Source organism: Sycon ciliatum, chromosome 11 (genome assembly GCF_964019385.1).
Source record: "Sycon ciliatum chromosome 11, ocSycCili1.1, whole genome shotgun sequence".
NCBI lineage: Eukaryota > Metazoa > Porifera > Calcarea > Leucosolenida > Sycettidae > Sycon > Sycon ciliatum.
Window position 1 is genome coordinate 9120120 of NC_088653.1, and position 20670 is coordinate 9140789.

Below are 20670 nucleotides of genomic sequence, written 5' to 3' on the forward strand. Positions count from 1 at the left end.
CTCAGGTTCATTCTGGGTGTGTCCCGGCTCGATCAACAGCTGCAGCATGTCAACAACCAGGAGCTGCGAAGACGCTGGGGTGATATGGCACTGCCATCTGATATCGTCAGACACCACCGTCTGCAGTGGCTTCGGCATGTCGCCAGAATGCCAGATAACCGGCTTCCGAAGCTGATACTGTACAGCTTCTTCTCAGATCCACGCCCAGCCTGTGGGCCACGACTGCGATGGAAAGACCTTGTCGCACGTGATCTTCGTTTCGAGGCAATTGCAAAGACTCCGGATGATCTCGTGGAGTGCAACAACAACAGAGTCACCTGCAAGGTTTGCAGCCGATCATTCACTGCTCGTGGGATTCACCGTCACAAGTGCTCAGCTGTACGGTCCTTATCTGTTGCCCAGCAGCCTGGGGCCCGTCACTGTGGAGTTTGTGACCGCTGGTTTCAAAGCGCTGGCGGTTTTGCAGTTCATCGTTGTGTGGAGCGTCAGACATCGGACGAAATACCAGCTGTTTCAACGAGATGCAGCCTGAATTTGGACTGCTGCCAGCACCATTGCTCGACCTGTGATCGCTGCATGAAGAGTCAGGCTGGTTTTAACCGCCATAATTGTACTCGAGGCAAACGACTGCGAAAGGACCAGAGAACTAATCTGCTCATTCAATGCAGCCTATGTAGCGAACGATTCTCCCGCCCGCAGGACCTCACCCGCCACCGAAGACAGAAACACTAGCTGTGTGTAGAACGGTCCCCTTTCACCTCAATTACTCTCCTTGTTTCTTTTTCCTTTCTCGCTGTTGTCTCCCGCTTCTGGGAGCGACGTGGCCATTTGTGGCAGTTGTACGCAGTAGTACGTAGCAGTAGTGTGTGTGTGTGTGTGTGTGTGTGTGTGTGCGTGCGTGTGTGCGTGTGTGTGAGTGTGTGTGTATATAGTACTTGTGTGTGTGTATAGTGTGTGTGTGTGTATATATAGTACTTGTGTGTGTGTGTGTGTGTGTGTGATGTGTGTGTGTGTGTGTGTGTGTGTGTGTGTGTGTGTGTGTGTGTGTGTGTGTGTGTGTGTGTGTGTGTGTGTGATGTGTGTGTGTGTGTATAGTACGTGTGTGTGTGTGTAATACTTCCGTGTGTGTGTGTGTGTGGCTGTTGGCGTGTGCGTGTGTGTGTGCGCGCGCGCGTGCGTGTGAGTGTGTATGATTTCGGATGCCTGCTGCTGGGTGTATGCAGTCAATGTATGGTGTACCTGAACCTCATCTTTTTTCCTCCCATTGAACAACATTCCGTGACCGTGCTGCCACCCTTATTTCACATTTGCTCTGTAGTGCTCCTGCTCATTTTTTCTATTTTTGTATTGTTCTGTTTGGCGCGCATGAGCAGTGCTGAGGCCGAGACCCCTGGTCGGTTTAGCTGCTCTTGCCCCGCCTCCACTGCTTCGGCTGCCATCGCTATGTGTATCTCTGTGCGTTTTTGCCGGCGTTTGCACCATGATGGTTTGTGGTTATCTTGTAAAAAAAGTGTGTGTGTGTGTGTGTGTTTGTGTGTGTGTGTGTTATCCCATCACTAGTTGCTGTGTCTAACGTAGCTGTTCTTTACCATTGCTTCTGCGATGGGCAGGTCTGAGATCTGGGATCTGAGGTGTGTGTGTGTTTTTTTGGATGTGTGTGTGTTTGTGTGTGTGTGTGTGTGTGTGTCTGTGTGTGTGTGCATGCATGCATGTGTGTGTGTGTGTGTGTGTGTGTGTGTGTGTGTGTGTGTGTGTGTGTGTGTGTGTGTGTGTGTGCAAGGGTGCGTGTGCATCAACATGTGTATGAATGTGGGTATGTGTGTACATGTCTTGTCTTTAATTTGCTGCGACTTCCAGTTTGGTAGCACACCATTACATTATGCAGCATATAATGGTCATGTTTCCACAGTGGAATATCTTATCACTTCTGGACATTCGTTGGAACCAAGGAATAATGTAAGTCAGATTATCCCTGATGCATGCTCGTTTTTATGAGCAGAAAGAAGACTTACGCAGTTGAATATTTTTTTGCGAGTATACTTCCGTGTCTTCTCTTCATGTTGTGACGTACCTTCTCCCGTACATTGTCTCCTTCCGCATCAACAAGGAAATATAGCGGCATGAGCAAATGAGAGCAAGAACAATGAATTATGTATAGGCATGATGTATATTGGTCACGTATTAATCATCGTTGTTTTTAGCTATTCTGCTTTGACCTGGTGTTATCACTACATTGCTGTACATAATGTAATATATTGTGAAAAAGGAGAAGGAAAAAAATTTTCCGAGTTATGACTAACTGTCCATCAACGTAACCAGACCTTATACAGTCAATGACCATTTATTTATTTATTTACAATGACACACAGCTCACAGGCAAAGACAAAAAATGGTAAGGCTTTTTGCCCTCAGCCAACCTGAGGTCTCGACGTCATGGGGACATAAAACACACCAAAAAGAAGGAAGAAGAAACAAATGAAAGGAGTGACAGGTACATGATACGAAATGTTAGGAGGAGAGACAGGACATTTCAAGGAGGAACAGATCACACAGCCAGTTTTAGGTGGAGAATGAGAGAAAAGAAGAACAGTTGTTATTGGGAGGAGAATTTGGAGCGGAATTTAAAAGTCATGGGGTGAGGCAGATATGATGCTGATACTCAGAGATGGTCATGTGCCCACGACCAGTGGTTGGTCTTCAAAGAATAGTTGGCTGCAACCTTTAAATGTTGCAAGTTCTTGGTGCAGAATGGACCAGAAAAGACTCCGGGGAGCAGCTGGTTCCAGACGGGGACAACTGTGTCAGGGTAGGCTCTGCACAGGTTGTTTCGGGAACGGACTGGAAGTTCATTTGCCAGTTGGTGTGCATGGGCATAACATCTCTAAATCGTACTACGGGTGAAGTGGACTGTTTGGTGTTGGGGTTGCTGGGATGGCAGCATCCTCTGTAGAAGGGGATGTGCGTCTGGACAATCCATCTTGTCGAGGAGGCAAAGTGCTGCAACCATCCGACGAAGAGCAAGACTCGGTAGCCAAAACATTGGGGAGATGGTTTGGATGGCCCGGGTTTGCACACCGTCGAGTCTTGCAAGATGGGATGGGGCTGCTAACATCCAGACGATGGGGCAGTACTCCATCACTGGGCGCACAAAGGCATTGTAGGCTTGGATGCGACCGGGCACGTCTAAAAGGTTGAAAGCCTAACACCAATCGCCAAGTCGCTGTGTTGCCCGGAGGGCTACGATACGAAGGTGGCGCCGGAAGGTAAGCTGACCATCAAAACTGACGCCTGAGCTCCTCTTGTTCCCTCAGGTTAGATCCGTTGAAATCAATCTGTGGCATGTTCCATTGGGTGCAGTGGAAGCTAACAGTCAGTGCTTGGGATTTGGCTGGTTCAAATTTCTATCTTCCACTCTTGACTTCAGAGGGAGATGTTGTTGACTGCTAGCTGGAGGGCTTGGGTGGTGGAGGTGATGTTGGCATGCAGTGTAGTGTCGTCTGCGAATGAGGCTAAGTCAGCACCGGCTGGTACGTGGTCCTCGCAGTCGTTCAAGTATATGAGGAAGAGAGTCGGACCCAGAATACTGCCCTGGGGGACTCCAGTCTGAATTGGGAGCTTTGATGATGTCTGGCCACAAATGACCACTTGAAGGTAGCGTTCAATGAGGTAGCTGCTGAGCCACTGTTGCAGTTGCCCACGTAGGCCGTATACGTTGTACTTGTGTAGCACACCGGGGTGTGATACGCGATCAAACGCGCCGGCTATGTCAATGGTGAGTATGCGTGCTGCGCCTTTCTCCCCGGCTGTATGCAACCACTGGTTGTGGAGGCTGGAGAGGAGGTCGGCTGCACTATGGCAATGGCGAAATCCAAACTGTCTTGTGGAGAAGACGTTGTTCGACTCGAGGAAATTAGTTATTGTTCTGTTGATGATTGCCTCCATCACTTTGGACAGAATACACAAGAGCGAAACAGGACGGTAATTGGAGGGCAGACGCTTTGATTTCCGTTTGAATATAGGGACTATGTTGGCAATATTCCATGTCTTGGGCATGTTTTCAACACTGGGTAGCAGCTGCTTTGAGGTCATTTTCTGTCTCAGTTTCGCCATGAAAGCACTCTCGCAGTTTTGAGACAGGCAACCGTTGAGAGCCTAGCATCTTGGTAAGCTGACTGTCGATCGTCGTCAGACGGGTAATCTCTCAGGTATTTCCATGCACGTCATTTCCTCACTGTGGCAGCAGTGCACTCAGGGGTCCACCATGGAGGGTCGAATGCACAGGTTTTCAGGGTATTAGAGGGGATGAATCTCTGCATACCCTCCAGGTTCCTCTCTGAGATGCCATTGCATGACAGGTATGGATCAGTCCAAGCAATAGCTGCCCAATTGGTGGTTCTGACGAAGTGACGGCGCCTGGCCCAATCTGCATGCTGATACCTCCATACAGTTCTTGATATAGGAGGCTCGCGTGATGCACGGATCTGGAAGTCGGCAAGTAGACAGGCATGGTCAGATTTGCCAAGAGGTGGCAAAACAGAAACAAATGATTCTACGGGTAGGTCGGACATCATCTGGTCCAGTGTGTTGCAGCCGTGCGGTGGTTGATCGACTAGGCTAGCTGTTCAACACCGTGCATGTAGCACGTGTCCTCTGCATGCTCGACACCTCTAGTTGTTCTGCTACTGTGGAGCCACACTTGGTGATGTACATTGAAGTCCCAGCAACTATCATAGCAGAGTTGCGGCAAATGGTACAAAACTGACAAGGAGTACTGAGACATTCGGCGACCTGACTCCTAGCTCCAACACTCCTCCAAGGCGCACAAACCAACAACCTTCCAACTTGGAAGGCTCAGGTTCGGAAAGGTCCAAGAGGGGAAGGAAAGCGCAACGAAGAAGAGCACGAGCTACGCGCCACGGCAACAAAGAATGCAAAATGTTACTGGATGATGACTAAACTAGTAAGACTAGTACAACTGCAGCCTCAGAACATGCAGCTCTGGCTCGAAACGCCGCACCATCCCATGCCCGACCTGCTCTCGGAAGTTCACACGTCCCCAGTACCTGGCTCAACACAAATGCAAGAAGTAACTCTGCCCTCCTTGCCTCTTTGAGGCACTGGATCACCTTAAGGTGGCAGTTTCAAGGTTCAAGGTGTGTGTGTGTGTGTGTGTGTGTGTGTGTACGGAGCAGAGACGTGGACACCGAAGGCACCGGACCTGCGCTCTCTCAACACCTTTCATCACTAGTGTGGTTGCATCATCGTTGGCGTATCCAGGCGGGACCAGTGGGACAACCGCGTAACCTCCGTTACCATGGCCCGAACCCTCGGCATTTACTGTGACGTCGCGGACATCATCCGGGAATATCGACTGCGTTGGCTTGGCCATGTTGGCCGGATGAACGACGACCGCATGCCGAAGCGAGTTTTGTTTAGGGAGCTCCCTGCAACACGCCCTCGCCATGGTTCACGCAAGCGGTGGTGAGACGTCATCATGGATGATTTCCGCTCCATCATCCCCCCCCCCGTGCCTTCTGACTGCTGGTTTGAGGCTGCCCAGGATCGCTCTGCCTGGAGGCAGATTGCTAATCGTCGTCCTCCCGCCCGTGCTCCTCCTGACCCTGACTCTGGCTTCCGCTGCGCATGTGGAAAGGTCTGCCGTCGTCCCGGGGACCTCAAGCGCCATGCTCCGTACTGCAAAGCTAGCAGATAGTCCCTTCGCTGTCATTGCCATCGGCAATGGGCACGTTCAAGGTTCAAGGTGTTTGTGTGCGTGCGTGCGTGCGGTTGGTTGGTTGGTTGTGTTTATTTGAATTCGCAAACCGAACGGACTGAACATGTCCAATGACAAGGAAGCAAATGAAGTCCAAGTAATCCAGGAATGGGGACACAGATGAAAAGAAAATATGGGAACAGAAGGCTCTCAGCAAAGGAAGAAGAGAAAAGAAGGAAAGAAAAAGAATAAAGAAGAAGTGTGTGTAGCATTATGGTGATAATGCAGATTAATGGATGCACACAGCTTAATCCTACCGCTCAATCTATGCTGCTATGATTGATAGTGCAGTGACTGCGTGCAAATGCTTTGCTGCTGGCTCTGCACATAACAGTGATCATGTTGACCAAAAAAGCATAGTGCATGCACATCTGGTACTCTACGTCGCTTGGTGCTCTACGTGACATTGAACGTGACTCTCTACTTTACATTGAATGTGTCTCTCAACGTGGCATTCGTGCGTGGTGCTCAACTCCAATGTGGGAGGCGTGCGACGTGGCATCACCATGGCAGTTGTATGTGGCGCTCAACCTGGGCGACATTCGACATTCGTACGATGTCGCACTCGAAGTGTCTTGCTAGAGTTTGCCTGACTATATATTTCGATCTGTTCTGTATGTGGATTATTCCTGTTTGCTCGTACTGTTTTACCCTCCCACCTTCCATTTCTCTTTACAAATTTACTTTGATAAAGTGAATAAATCATGGGGTGTTGCCCACGCTCATTTCCAACTACTCTTTTAGAAGCGTGGCTCCGCCAACATTCTACTCTTTCAGTGTCTGCCGGCCGACCCTGAATCCTCTGTTGTACATTCTTGGATCCGCCAGCATTCTGCTTCCGCCGTGTCTACGCATTTCTCTCCGTAGCCTCTCACTCCGATGGCCGGCACTCCCCCGTACCGCAAGTTTCTGCATGTTGTAGTTAATGTGTGTGTGTTTTTTTTTGAAAAGTGAGGCACGCTTTTTTCGGGCTCTCCTTTTATACCCTTTATTGCAGCCCAGCCGGCATCAGGCCGGACTGGAAGTAGACTAGATCAGTGATTAGAAGTAGAGTAGTGTCGGAAACTTGCCATGCCCGCAGCTACCATGAGAACTAACTATCGTGTATCAGCCTTGACTGAATCTGAGACGAAAATGTTGGGCTCCCTGCCTAGTCTCGAGTCGGATGTATCGGCAGTGCTAAAAAGTCTGGACGCACTTGTCTCCGAGGCCGCCGATCGTGAGGATCGCCTGAACAATAGGTTCGATGAGCTATCCAGACAAGTATCTAAGCTGAAGGAGGAGGTAGCTTCTCTCAAAGAATCCGCCATTGCCGCTGCGAAAGCTCCTCAGCATTGCCAGCCAGGACGTTCTACGAACCGTGATCGTACCCGTACTGACCCCCGCACAGCCTGCAGGCCGTGTAGCAGGAGTTCGAGCTCGAGTAGATCTACCAGCGCGCTGAACCAAGGTCCAGCATCCGATGCGCCACGTGCTGAATTTGAAAATGATGCTCGCCCAGCAGCTAGTCCTGGCCACAATGTGGACAGCGTGAGCGAGAGTGACGCGAATGACGGTTTTCAGCAGCCACGGAGACGAAAGCGCAACAAGAGCACAAAGGTGTTGCAGCCTATCTCCGACGATCCATGGAAACTCATTACAGATGAGCCCCACAGAGCAAAGAGAGCTGTCGTGTATGTTGGTAATCTCAGCAGGGAGACAACTGAAGACCGGTTACGCCAATTTGTTGATTTGCGTAGCAGGGCCGTCAACTCCGACACACCAGTAGTGCTCCATACCTCTAGCATGCATGTCAATGATAGCGGCTGCATATCTGCAACAGCGATGGTGATGCCAGCTCCCTGCATATCCTGCTGGCTGCCAACTTCTGGCCAAGGCCACTTTACTGCAGGAGGTGGACCTTCCACACATCCGACAGTCACAAAATGGCGCCAGGGTCAGCTCAGCCTGGCTGCGCACCAACTTTGCCGACCAATGATAAAGAATGATGGCAGCACTGGGCGACCCTAGGTGTAAACTACTTCTAACTAATGCATTTGGCCTGATTTCTAAGCTTGGTGAATTCCAGCACGTAGTCACCACACACCTCCCAGACATTGCCATTGTCACGAAGACGAAGTTCACGGCAGAGAAATGTACGATTGTGGATGCCATGCAGCCGGGCAACCAACCATCCATCCGTCGTGACCGTACATGACAGGGTGAAGAAGTAGCTGTGTGGTTGCGGTCCAGTCTGGCCTACAGACATCTGGAGCAGGTGAGCTGCGGTGACCTGGAGGTAATATGGATTACTGTGCAACTACAATCAGGCAACAACGTAATGGTGTGTGCGGCTTACCGGCCAGGCTCCTGTTCTGACAGCGACATCTCCATGATTGAGTATATTGATAGCACAATTGACAGAGTGCGGCAGCAAGGATCTAACATCATTATTGCCGGCGATTTCAATGTGCACAACCGAGCTTGGCTCCACAGCACCAGGACGAGCGTTGCTGGTGAAGCTGCAGAGGACATGTGCACACTGCCTGGTCTCACCCAACATGTACTGGAACCCACCCACGATGCTAACACGTTGGACCTGGTCATGACGGACTTCCAAGACCCCGTCCACATTCAGGTAAAAAAAAAGTAAATTATCGTATCCGTTCCCGAAAGGAACTCACGACGGCCACTAACACCTGATAAACCCTAGCGGCAGACCTGGACCACATTCAGGTACTGCCCCCAATTGGCAAGTCTGACCTTGCTGTCATCATAGCTACATGTAGTTCTCAGCTGCAGAGAGAGAAGAGCACGCGGAGAACCGTCTGGCGCTACAAGAAAGCAGACTGGCCTCGCCTACAGCACTTCTACTGAACCACAGATTGGGACGCACTGCACTCACCTGATGTTGATGAATACACCCGGGCGGTGACTAGCCACATTCTTCTGGGTATGCAGAAGTTCATACCATCTCGGAGACTTGTAGCACGCCCATCTGATAAACCAGGGTGGGCACCGGAATGCTCTGACGCTGTCAAAGAGAAGCAAAGACCTTGGCGGCATTGGCACTCACAACCTTGTGTTGCTAATCAGAGCACATACAAGATAGCCTGCACAAATGCCCGCCTCCGCATTTCTGCTGCAAAGTCAATCCACCGTCAGCGTCTTCGAGCTCGACTGCAAGCAGGTTGTGGAAACGATAAAGAGTGGTGGAAAACTCTGAAGCAAGCCAGTGGCCATGGACGCAACTCTGGCATAGCTACTATCATAGATCTTGATGGCAATTAACACTCCACCAATAGTAGCAAAGCTGAGGCGTTTGGGAAGGATTTTGCTGGGAAATGCTCTCTTGTGGATGATTTCGAGGATGAGCCTCTCCCACATGTACAGCCTAAGTCTACCGCCCCCTTGCACCAAGTGAATATCAGGGAACCAGCTGTAGCCCGAGCCCTCCTTCCGCTTGACACCTCCAAAGCAACAGGACCTGAAAACATCCCAGCTTGTGTCCTCGTGACGTGTGCAAACGAGCTTGCTGCCCCCCCCCCCCCCCCTGCACGCCTCTTTGCCACATGTTTCTCTATTGGAAGACAACCGGCAGACTGGAAAGAGGCCAGAATAGTTCCAGTTCACAAGAAGAACTCCCGTTCACCCATCAGCCACTACCAACCAGTGTCCCTACTCCACATTATCTCAAAGGTAATGTAGGGCATTGTGAACCTCACAATCATGAACTTTCTAGATCGCCAAAATGTTCTGTCTGCAAAGCAATATGGATTCCGCCGACGCCTTGGCACTGCAGATATCCTGACGCTCCTACATCAGCAATGGAGTAGAGCTGCTGGTTCGGGAGGCTCAGCCCGTGTTCTTGCAATAGACATAGCTGGAGCATTTGATAAGGTGTCCCACAAAGGTGTGATTCACAAGGCTGCTGTCTATGGGCTCAGGGGCCACCTTTTAACCTGGTTGACCGACTACCTATCAGCTCGGCATCTCCGTGCAGTCGTATCTGGCCATGAGTCTAATGTCTTTCCCATTACCGCTGGTGTTCCTCAAGTAAGTATACTGGGGCTTACCCTGTTCTTGTTATACGTGAATGACAGTGACACTACTCTCGGAGAGGGCGTAGATCTCGCTGTCTATGCGGACGACACCACGCTGTATCAGTGTCTCGCAGTGGGCGCAGACGTGAATGAACAAAGCCGTGTTTTGCAGCATGCAGTGGATGACCTCTCCGCCTGGGGCAAAGCCTGGAAGATCTCATTTGAGCCCACCAATCCCAGACCCTCACCATCGATCACCATCGGCCACGTGGGCAGCTCCCAGCCATCTCCTTCGATGGAGTACTAGTTGTGGAGGAAGCAGAGCTCAAGCTCCTAGGAGTCCAGTTCCACACACAATTGTCTTTCCACCAGCATTTGCGCTCTGTAGCCGTAAGTGCTCGCCAGCGGTTACACTTCCTGAACAGAGCTGCCCCCATCCTTGATGTTCGTGGAAGAGAGCGGGTCTAAAAAGGCTTCATCAGACCAGTACTGGAATACCGCCCGTTGGTCTGGATGTGGGCTGCCACTACAACCCTTCGCCAGCTCGATGCAGTTCAGTTACGAGCTCTCAAGATCATCTCTCGTGAGTTATGGCTCCCAAGTCTGGCCCTCCGCCATGCTGTTGCTGCTCACACGTACTTATATAAGCTCCAGTGCCTCCCAACTAGCTCACCACTGCGAGCAATGATCCCTGCCGTTGCACCAGAGCTGCAAGGGCATCCTCGCACTCGTCAGCAGAGCCGGATTTGCCATGAATTGCAGTTTGCCATGCCCCACAACCGTCACTCACGCAACAGCGTACAGCGATCATTTCCGTCCGCCATTGTTGAGGAGTGGAATGGCCTTCCTCCAGAGCTCATCACAGCACCACTTACTCTACCTTGCCTCCAGCAGTTCAAAGAAGGCGTTCATAAGTATCTGCGATCTGCTGACTGGCATTGGTCCTCTACGCACCTTTGATCTGTGTGTGTGTGTGTGTGTGTGCGTGTGTGTGCGTGCGTGTGTGTGTGTGCGTGTGTGTACAGTGTGTGTGTGTGTGTGTGTATAGTGTGTGTGTGTGTGTATATAGTACTTGTGTGTGTGTGTGTATATAGTACTTGTGTGTGTGTGTGTGTGTGTGTGTGTGTGTGTGTGTGTGTGTGTGTGTGAGGTGTGTGTGTGTGTGTATGTGTGTGTGTGTGTGTGTGTGTGTGTGTGTGTGTGTGTGAAATATTTTCGCGGAGAGGAAGCAGATTTGTTAGCTCCTGGTTTTCTCTTTGTTGGCCTCCTCCACGGGGCGGCCTTGGCCTTCTGGTCAGGGTCGTCCCTGGGTATTGACTGGCAGTAGGCTTTTCATGCCTTGCAGCCGGTTTCGCTCGCGCGGAAGGGCATTCAGTGAGCTGACGACCAGGGCGGGTAATTTGTTGCCGTCACCGTCTTCTTGCGCCCCTTCCGCATCCTCCGCAGTGGCGTGGCGAGCCCTCGGATCAATCCCCAGCCTGAAACAATGCTGAGTGGCGTTCGGCAAAACAAGTGGATTCCTGGATGAAAAAGGATACAGGTCACACTCGCAACAATTTATTCCTGCGCGGTGATAGCTGGAATTGTGAATTTGTCGTGTTGTTTGGACCTGAGTGGCCAGTCGTCGTGCGGCGATGGTGTTGTGATGTTAGCTTGCTGCGCATACTCCTCGTCGTCGTTTCGTGAAAGTACGTCTTGTGGAGCCCTTGTGGGACGTTCGGTGCCCACCCTCCAGCTCAAGATTGTGCTTTCCTGGTGCATGAAGGCCGAAGCAGTACAGACGTTATTGTTGAACAGAACATCATGTTCACATTAATATTGTTCCTTTCTTCAGTCGTTGCATGTTATAGTGGACCTACAGCAGACTGTTCATCTGGTTTGTGATATTTCCTTCCTCTGTTTGTGAGTCCCTTTCCATCAATATGGCAGCTTGTTTTGATTTCCTTTTTTTCAATTCATTTTGCTGTACTTTCTGTTTTGTTTGCGCCACTGCCCCTCACCTTGCGCTCAGTTCTCTGAGTGGAGGGCGGCGTGACCCCAAGGGGTAGCTGATTGATAGTATAGTAGTAGTGTGTGTGTGTGTGTGTGTGTGTGTGTGTGTGTGTGTGTGTGTGTGTGTGTGTGTGTGTGTCTGTGTGTATAGTACTGGTGTGTGTGTGTGTGTGTGTGTGAATGTGTGTGTATAGTACGTGTGTGTGTAATACTTCCGTGTGTGTGTGTGTGTGTGTGTGGCTGTTCGCGTGTGCGTGTGTGTGTGTGTGTGCGCGCACGTGCGTGTGTGTATGATTTCGGATACCTGCTGCTGGGCGTATGCAGTCAATGTATGGTGTACCTGAACCTCAACCTTTTTCCTTCCATTGAACAACATTCCGTGACCGTGCTGCCACCCTTATTTCACAATTGCTCTGTAGTGCTCCTGCTCATTTTTTCTATTTTTCTGTTTGGCGCGCATGAGCAGTGCTGAGGCCGAGACCCCTGGTCGGTTTAGCTGCTCTTGCGTGTGCGTGTGTGTATGATTTCGGATACCTGCTGCTGAGCGTATACAGTCAATGTATGGTGTACCTGAACCTCAACTTTTTTCCTCCAATTGAACAACATTCCGTGATCGTGCTGCCACCCTTGTTTCACATTTGCTTTGTAGTGCTCCTGCTCATTTTTTCTATTTTTCTGTTTGGCGCGCATGAGCAGTGCTAAGGCCGAGACCCCTGGTCGGTTCGGTTCAGCTGCTCTTGCCCCCCCCCCTCCACTGCTTCGGCTGCCATCGCTATATGCATCTCTGTGCGTTTTTGCCGGCGTTTGCACCATGATAGTTTGTGGTTATCTTGTAAAAAAAAGTGTGTGTGTGCGTTTGTGTGTGTGCGTTTGTGTGTTTGTGTGTGTGTGTGTGTGTGTGTTATCCCATCACTAGTTGCTGTGTCTAACGTAGCTGTTCTTTACCAATGCTTCTGCGATGGGCAGGTCTGAGATCTGGGATCTGAGGTGTGTGTGTTTTTTGATGTGTGTGTGTGTTTGTGTGTGTGTGTGTGTGTGTGTGTGTGTGTGTGTACATGCATGCATGAGTGTGTGTGTGTGTGCGTGCAAGGGTGCGTGTGCATCAACATGTGTATGAATGTGGGTATGTGTGTACATGTCTTGTCTTTAATTTTCTGCTACTTCCAGGACGGTGACACACCATTACATGATGCAGCACGGCGTGGTCATGTTTCCACAGTGGAATATCTTATCACTTCTGGACATTCGTTGGAACCAAGGAATAATGTAAGTCAGATTATCCCTAATGCACGATCGTTTTTATGAGCAGAAATAAGAATTACGCAGTTGAATACTTTTTTGCGAGTTCAAATTTCTATCTTCCATTCTTGACTTCAGAGGGAGATGTTGTTGACTGCTAGCAGATGGGCTTGGGTGGTATCTTGTTGGGTGGTGGAGGTGATGTTGGCATGCAGTGTAGTGTCGTCTGCGAATGAGGCTTGGTCAGCACCGGCTGGTACGTGGTCCTTGCAGTCGTTCACGTATATGAGGAAGAGAGTCGGACCCAGAATACTGCCCTTGGGGACTCCAGTCTGAATTGAGAGCCTTAAGGATGTCTGGCCACAAATGACCACTTGAAGGTAGCGTTCAATGAGATAGCTGCTGAGCCACTGGTGCAGTTGCCCACGCAAGCCGTATACGTTGTACTTGTGTAGCACACCGAGGTGTGATACGCGATCAAACGTGCCGGCTATGTCAATGGTGAGTATGCGTGCTGCGCCTTTCTTCCCGGCTGTATGCAGCCATTGGTTGTGGAGGCTGGAGAGGAGGTCGGCTGCACTATGGCCATGGCGAAATCCAAACTGTCTTGTGCAGAAGACGTTGTTCTACTCGAGGAAATTAGTTATTGTTCTGTTGATGATTGTCTCCATCACTTTGGACAGAATACACAAGAGCGAAACTGGACGGTAATTGGAGCGTAGAGACTTTGATTTCCGTTTGAATATAGGGACTATGTTGGCAATATTCCATGTCTTGGGCTGTATCACAGTTTGGAAGCATTGTGTGAACAGTGTAGAAAGAGGTTGTTCCAGTTCAGCAGAGCAGGTTATCTCTCAGGTATCTCCATGCACGTCATTTCCTCACTGTGGCAGCAGTGCACTCAGGGATCCACCAAAGAGGGTCGAATGCACAGGTTTTCAGGGTATTAGAGGGGATGAATCTCTGCATACCCTCCAGGTTCCTCTTTGAGATGCCAGTGCATGACAGGTCTGGATCAATCCAAGCAATAGCTGCCCAATTGGTGGTTCTGACCAAGTGACGGAGCCTGGCCCAATCTGCATGCTGATACCTCTGTAGTATCCCTGTCTTATGCCGAGCTAGTCGTGGTTACTTACGCTGATTCCAGGTATGGCATTTTCTTTCCTGTCTTCCTTCAGTCTCCCTGTTCTCTTCAGTCTTCCTTTATGCGAGTGTGTGATATCCAGTTTAGTTTGGTAGGCGTCTGATCATAGCGAGCCACATTTTACCTAAGTAACCTGGTGAGAGAAGTGTGTGAGAAACCCCTTTTACACTCCAGGTGTGTACCGGAGTAATTTCCCACGATGCAATGCATTTTTTTGAAATTGTGAATTTCCTGGCAGTTTGAGCCCGCGATGTTTAGAAATTTGGCTGTCTTTCACGTCCTGTTTGGAGGACCATTCTTTCCCTGACCCCGAGAGATCGTGTGAACCTGGTGTGCTTTTACTTCTATGTTATGATTTGTTATCAGTTCATTTCTTCTGTCTACTCTTAACGTTATCATTTCCGATATAATTTGCCATCTTCCGGTTGATGCTGGGTACATAACTCTTCCCTAATTTTTGAAAATCACGAGGGCGTGATTATCTGTAGTAAGGGAAGGTGTAGTATCCCTGGCCGGCTAATACGGAAGTAATACGGAACTAATACGGAACTTTACCTGATGTATATTTAGTGTATCTCCGTTTGTAAGCGTACGGCGTCTGTTGCATAAAAGCTGCTGCGCATTGCTGATTTCATAAGATTATTAAGATTGTATAGCAACGACAAAGCTAACTCGAAGAAGAAGTAGTCAACCTCTAGGTGTGCGCCGGAGAGAAAGTCATTTATTTGCCGCTTCTTCTTTTACTAATAATTATATCCCAGGTTTGTACCTGAGCGAAGTAGAATAAAACTAACTCTTGTTGATTGCACCGCGCCTACCACTCGGCTACCTGTTACACTTCCATACTGTTCTAGATATGGGAGGCTCGCGTGATGCATGGATCTGGAAGTCGGCAAGTAGACAGGCATGGTCAGATTGGCCAAGAGGTGGCAAAACAGACACAAATGATTCTACGGGTAGGTCGGACATCGTCTGGTCCAGTGTGTTGCAGCCGTGCGGTGGTTGATCGACTAGGCTAGCTGTTCAACACCGTGCATGTAGCACGTTTCCTCTGCATGCTCGACACCTCTAGTTGTTCTGCTACTGTGGAGCCACACTTGGTGATGTACATTGAAGTCCCAGCAACTATCACAGCAGAGTTGCGGCAAAAATGGCACAAAACTGACAAGGAGTACTGAGACATTCGGCGACCTGACTCCTAGCTCCAACACTTCTCCAAGGTGCAGAAACCAACAACCTTCCAACTTGGAAGGCTCAGTTTCGAAAAGGTCCAAGAGGGGAAGGAAAGCGCAACGAAGAAGAGCACGAGCTACGCGCCACGGGAACAAAGAATGCCAAATGTTACTGGATTATGACGAAACTAGTAAGACTATTGGACATACCGGCCTTACTACAACTCGACGACGCAACAAACCACCCAACTTGGGAGGCTCAAGTTTATGTGGAAAACAATGAAAAGGGAAGCTAAGCGAAGACGAATTGTGACAAACCGAAACGTCAACATTCTACTGAACTTCACTACACTGTGTCATTTAAGTATGATAGGCTAATTATGTGCAGTAACAAGTTGTTCCACACGACGTACGTTTCGCCGTATAGGTTATGGCGGCTCATAAGGTGTGCAAAGTTGAACTCGGATGGTGAGCCAATTAAATTATGGTGATAAAGGAGAAGGACAACATGTTATGAGTTATGACTAACTATCCACCAACGTAACCAGATCTTATACAGTCAGCGAGTGTGACAAAATGGTGGTTGGTGGACAGTTAGTCATGACTCTTAAATTTTTTTGTCCTTCTCCTTTTCAACCAAAATTTAATTGGCTCACCATCCGAGTTCATAATTCATTGTATTTGCTCTTGCTTATATATCACCTGAGGAGAAAGTACGGAAGTTTACTCGCGATTACCATTAGTTTTCAGAACGTTGTTCAAGAGCCCGAGGTGTTTCCTATCAACATTTTTCCTTAGCTTCATTAGTCTGGAAAAGGATAATAAGTTACTTGCGTCACCTCAAACGTGCTCGTAAGTCCAATGTCTTGAAGAGATCTGGTATATGTTCCCAAGATGGCTATTCGAGGATCGCAGCATCTCGGCTTCCTCCGGAATCCCTCTCGAATGCTGGACTCCAGGTGTCATTGTGTGATCTGCAAGCGCTTTGTCCGCCCGGGCACAAACCACTCTGGCTCGCCCCATCCAACAGTGTGGCCATCGCCTAATCGGTGAGGGACCCTACCTTTGCCTCCTGTACAATATGCATTGTCCAGATGCACATCGCTTTCTGCAGAGGATGTTGCCACCCCAGCAGCCCCAATCCCAAACAGTCCACTCCACCTGTAGTGCGTTTCAAAGATGTAACGCCCACGCACACCAACTGGCAAAATGAACTTCCAGTCCCTTCCCAAAACAACCTGTGTCGAGCCTACCCTCGCGCAGTTTTCCCCGTCTGGAACCAGCTGCCCGCCGGAGTCTTCTCTGGTCCATTTTGCACCAAGAACTTGCAACATTTCAAAGTTGCAGCCAAAGGCTGTTTGAAGAACAACGGATGATCGTGGGTGCATGATCATCTCTGGGTATCAGCATCATATCTGCCTCACCCCATGATTTTCAAATTCCGCTCCATGTACTCATTCCAATAACGTGTTTCCTTATTTTCTCTCCTTCTCCTCGTAACACTCTCTGTCTTATCCCTCCCTTCCTTCTAATGTACTGTCTCTTCTCCTAACATTTAGTGTCATGTACCTGTCACTTCTTTAATTTTTCTTCTTCTTTTTTTTTGGTGCGTTTTATGTCCCCATAATGTCGAGACCTCAGGTCGGCTGAGGCCAGAAAGCCTCACCATCACTATGCTCCCACTATGCAATTTTTTTGTCTTTGCCCAAGAGCCATGATCAATGTGGAAAAATGAAAAAGGAAAGAAAAACCTCCCTTGCCTAGGCATTCACAGAACGCTTGGAGCACTCTGCTTTCTGTACAAGCTCCATTGTTCAACTGGCCCAGATATGCTCCTCGCCCGTCTTCCACCCTGCGCTACCAACCCATCAAGCCATAGCACACAACTGCATTCATCACACCAGTTTCAGCTCGCCCCACTGAGAACGGAATGATGTACTTTCATCCTTCCCTCAGCATATTGTGGAGGTCTGGAACCAGCTCCCGCAGTGTGTTCTTCTGAACCCGTGAACAAGGAAAGCATTGCAGATGTTCAAAGATGGACAGGCTACGAACTAAAGGCAAAAGACGAAAATGCTCTAACTCTGTTCCCTCTTCCATTCACTTCTAGACTCTCTCATATTTTACCTACTTTCCCCTTAGTACCCCCCCCCCCCCCAGTTCATGGGAGCACTCTTTGAGCACTCGGTCAGGGATGTTGTCCGGACCGGACGCCTTGCCAACGTCGAGCTGGTTCAGGAGGCGTTTCACTGTTTGCAGGCGGAAGTGGATTTGGGTAAGTGGGGTGACCCCGGGTTCGCGAGCATGAGGGAGATCCCCCCCCCACCCCCCGGCCCAAATCATCATCTCCAAGGCTACGTTTATTGGCGAAATAGGGACCAAGGTAGTTCACTTTGGCAGCATTCATATGGAGTTGTCGACCAGCGTCATCCACCAGGCATGGTATATGCGAGCCGTGACTGGCGCCAGCAGCAAATTTCAGCACTGACCACCATTGCTTGTCTCTAAGGCCTTCGCGTGACAGTTTCCGACAAACTCTCAGTTCCCAGGGTGTGCAAGCTCGCACATTCGCGAGGATAGCATCTTCTACTGAGCTCATAAAGCAAGCCTTGTGGGCTTCGCTGACAATATTGCATCTCCAGGTCTTCCATGCCTTGTCTTTAGCGTTAATTGCTGTGGTGCACTCAGGAGTCCACCATTTGGGGTCTGCTGGGCGGGTAACAAGCTGCTTGTCGGGGATAAATTTCTGCATCCCGCTGGAGATGACGTCACTCAGCTTTTTGCAGGACTCTTCAGGGTCGTCAGTCGCAATGGTGGACCAGTCAGAAGCGCCCCCAATCTGCCTGATTGTAGCGCCAGACAGTCCTGGAGGTAGCTTGCTCAGCATCAGGGGTGAGCTAGAAGTCGGCAAGAACAACCCCATGGTCAGTGCAACCAAGTGGCGCTTTGACAGTGGTGTCTATAGGAACGGGCATGTTGGAGAGGATGAGGTCCAGGGTGTTCAGACCCCTAGTCGGCTGCAAGACCTGCTGGTGGAGTTGAAGCTCAGCACACAGTTCTTCCAAGGCCTCTCCAGCTACAGTTGTTTTGGTGCTGCAGAGCCAGGTCTCTTGATGGACATTAAAATCCCCAGCTAGCACCATGTGAGTGCCGTGAGTGCGGGCCATGTATAGTGCAGGTCCAAGATACTCAATCAGACAGGTGTCGTTGTCCGCACAGGATCCAGGCTGAAACAAGGCACCGATAACAACAGATTGTTGCGTAGAAAGACTCACTGCGAGCCGGAGGACTTCGTGGTCATCAGTGGGAATGGTCGAGGTGCCCCACTGGGAGGCCGGACTTCACCCATACAGCAATGCCGCTGCCAGATGCATCCCGGTCACGTTGGATGGGAAGCTAGTATCCTGGAAATATCGTCTCAGAGGCTACAGTCTTGGCCGAGAAGTTCGTTTCTGTGATAACTGCTATGTCAACGTTATTGTTGAGCAGTGCATGCTGGCACGCTTCCAGCTTGTTGGTGAGATCAAATGTGTTGGTCACTAACCAGCGGAGCAGCGGAGCTGCACTGATCAATGGGGGTGGGGGGGGGGGGGGCGCTAGCTAATGCCGTACCGTCTCTGTCAGCCTTGTCAGCACCATCAGTTGTAGGGGCATCTCTCGCAGCGCTGGCAGGGTGTTGTCGGTTGGGCTTCGCACGGTATAGAGGCCTTGGCCAGAAGTCCGGAGTTATCTCGAGGCTCAGGTCTGTGGCATCTATACATATCTGACACCTTTCCTGTCTGCGTTGTGTGGATGCTGCCGATATGAACACTGGCCGTTGATCCCCTTGCCTCGAACTTGGGTAGCAATAAAGCCGAGATCCTATGTCCAGCAAGCTGCCCCTCCCTTTCCTCCACCCGTGCCATTCCGTATGTCTCATTGCCGCCTTGCTGCTTTGTGCCGTCAAAATAACGATGTATGTGTTTTGTAAAAACAGTATGATAATAAAGCGCACGCATCCGCCAAAATGTGCCGTACAGTGTTGTTCCGCTTGATGCGCTTGAGTCTCGTCGTTGTCGTGGTCGTCCTCCTATATGTAATTCACCGTCTACTGTTGAATCATCCTCTTCCGGTGTAGATATGCCAACTTGCTTCTCATCCTTCACATGTGTGGGGCTGGAGTCAACCCAGAGAAATGTAAAAGTTGGAGAAAGGCCCACCGAAAAACCAACCAAACTGTGAAAGGATCCATCAGCGTCACAGGAAGCCAAGTGAGAAGAGGTACTGGAGAGGACCGACTTACAATTACAATAGAAGTGATAACCAAAGTGGGTGTTGGACAACGTGGAAGACCGCGTAATTAAACCAGAACTTTGAGACTAGAGTGAGAAGCTCCACGAAGAATCATACTGGAGGAGATGCAGCTGAAGGGACAATGAACTCCACCAGGCCATGAGATGGGTACTGTGATGTCACGCAGAGGAGAGATGACAGGACACTTGAGGGGACAACAAAGAAATGAGCCCAGAGTGGTGCTTCATCTATCTAAAGCCATCTGTCCACGTATGCTAATTGTCGGGAGTTCTACTGTAACGACGCTTGCTCAGTACTGTCACGTGGTACAGGTCCATTGCATTCGGCTGTGTTAGAAGCGTTGTACAATCTTAAGTTTGATCCTATGCTTTGTTTCCAGAAAGAAAATGTATTGTCTGTACAATTTATTGATGCTATTCCTCGTCGATGTGGGAATAATGCTACACAATTTCTTCACTACGCTGTTGTTGTTATGTTGAGTCCGAAGAAGGTCAACTGACGGCATCGTCTCCAGACATTACAACGGACAACAGGAACAAGTTATTGGGAACGACATTCGGGCCTCAACCAGCGAAAACAGCCCTTAGGGTCAAAATTTTCAAAATTCCTTTTTGGTTAGAAATTTGTTCAAACACATCTACTGAAGGACCTCAGCCAAGAAAAAGTTCAATATTCCGATTCTAAACGGGTGTATGCACCAATATACAAGGTGTACTCCAAATTGGTGCAATGTATGTATACGATATAATTATTATGTGTACAATAAATATTCAGCATTTTAAGGTGGGTAGGCAGCTTGAATACCTTTGAAATAGTGCAGTAAGCAGCTAGAATGACAAAGAGTAGCTGAAGAGTGCGGAGACATGATCGACTTATTATTTTGCAGCTGCATCCTGCGTGGGGTCATTCCGCAATGTCTTCCATTTCTTCCTCCGCAGCTGACGACAGGACGGTGTTCCTCAAGGAAGTATACTGGGGCCTACTCTTTTCTTGTTATACGTGAATGACAGTGACACTACTCTCGGAGAAGGCGTA

The 20670-nt window shown here is 49.6% G+C and overlaps 1 protein-coding gene across 1 annotated transcript in view; it reads left to right on the top strand.

Annotated features, from left to right (window-relative positions):
- The window catches only part of LOC135827329 (uncharacterized), a 350751-nt gene that overhangs the window by 163723 nt on the left and 166358 nt on the right, over positions 1 to 20670 (top strand). The window contains exons 8-9 of the mRNA XM_065339849.1: positions 1858 to 1956; positions 12955 to 13053. Of these exons, the coding sequence (XP_065195921.1) occupies positions 1858 to 1956; positions 12955 to 13053 (198 nt within the window). The remainder of the gene's footprint in view (positions 1 to 1857; positions 1957 to 12954; positions 13054 to 20670) is intronic.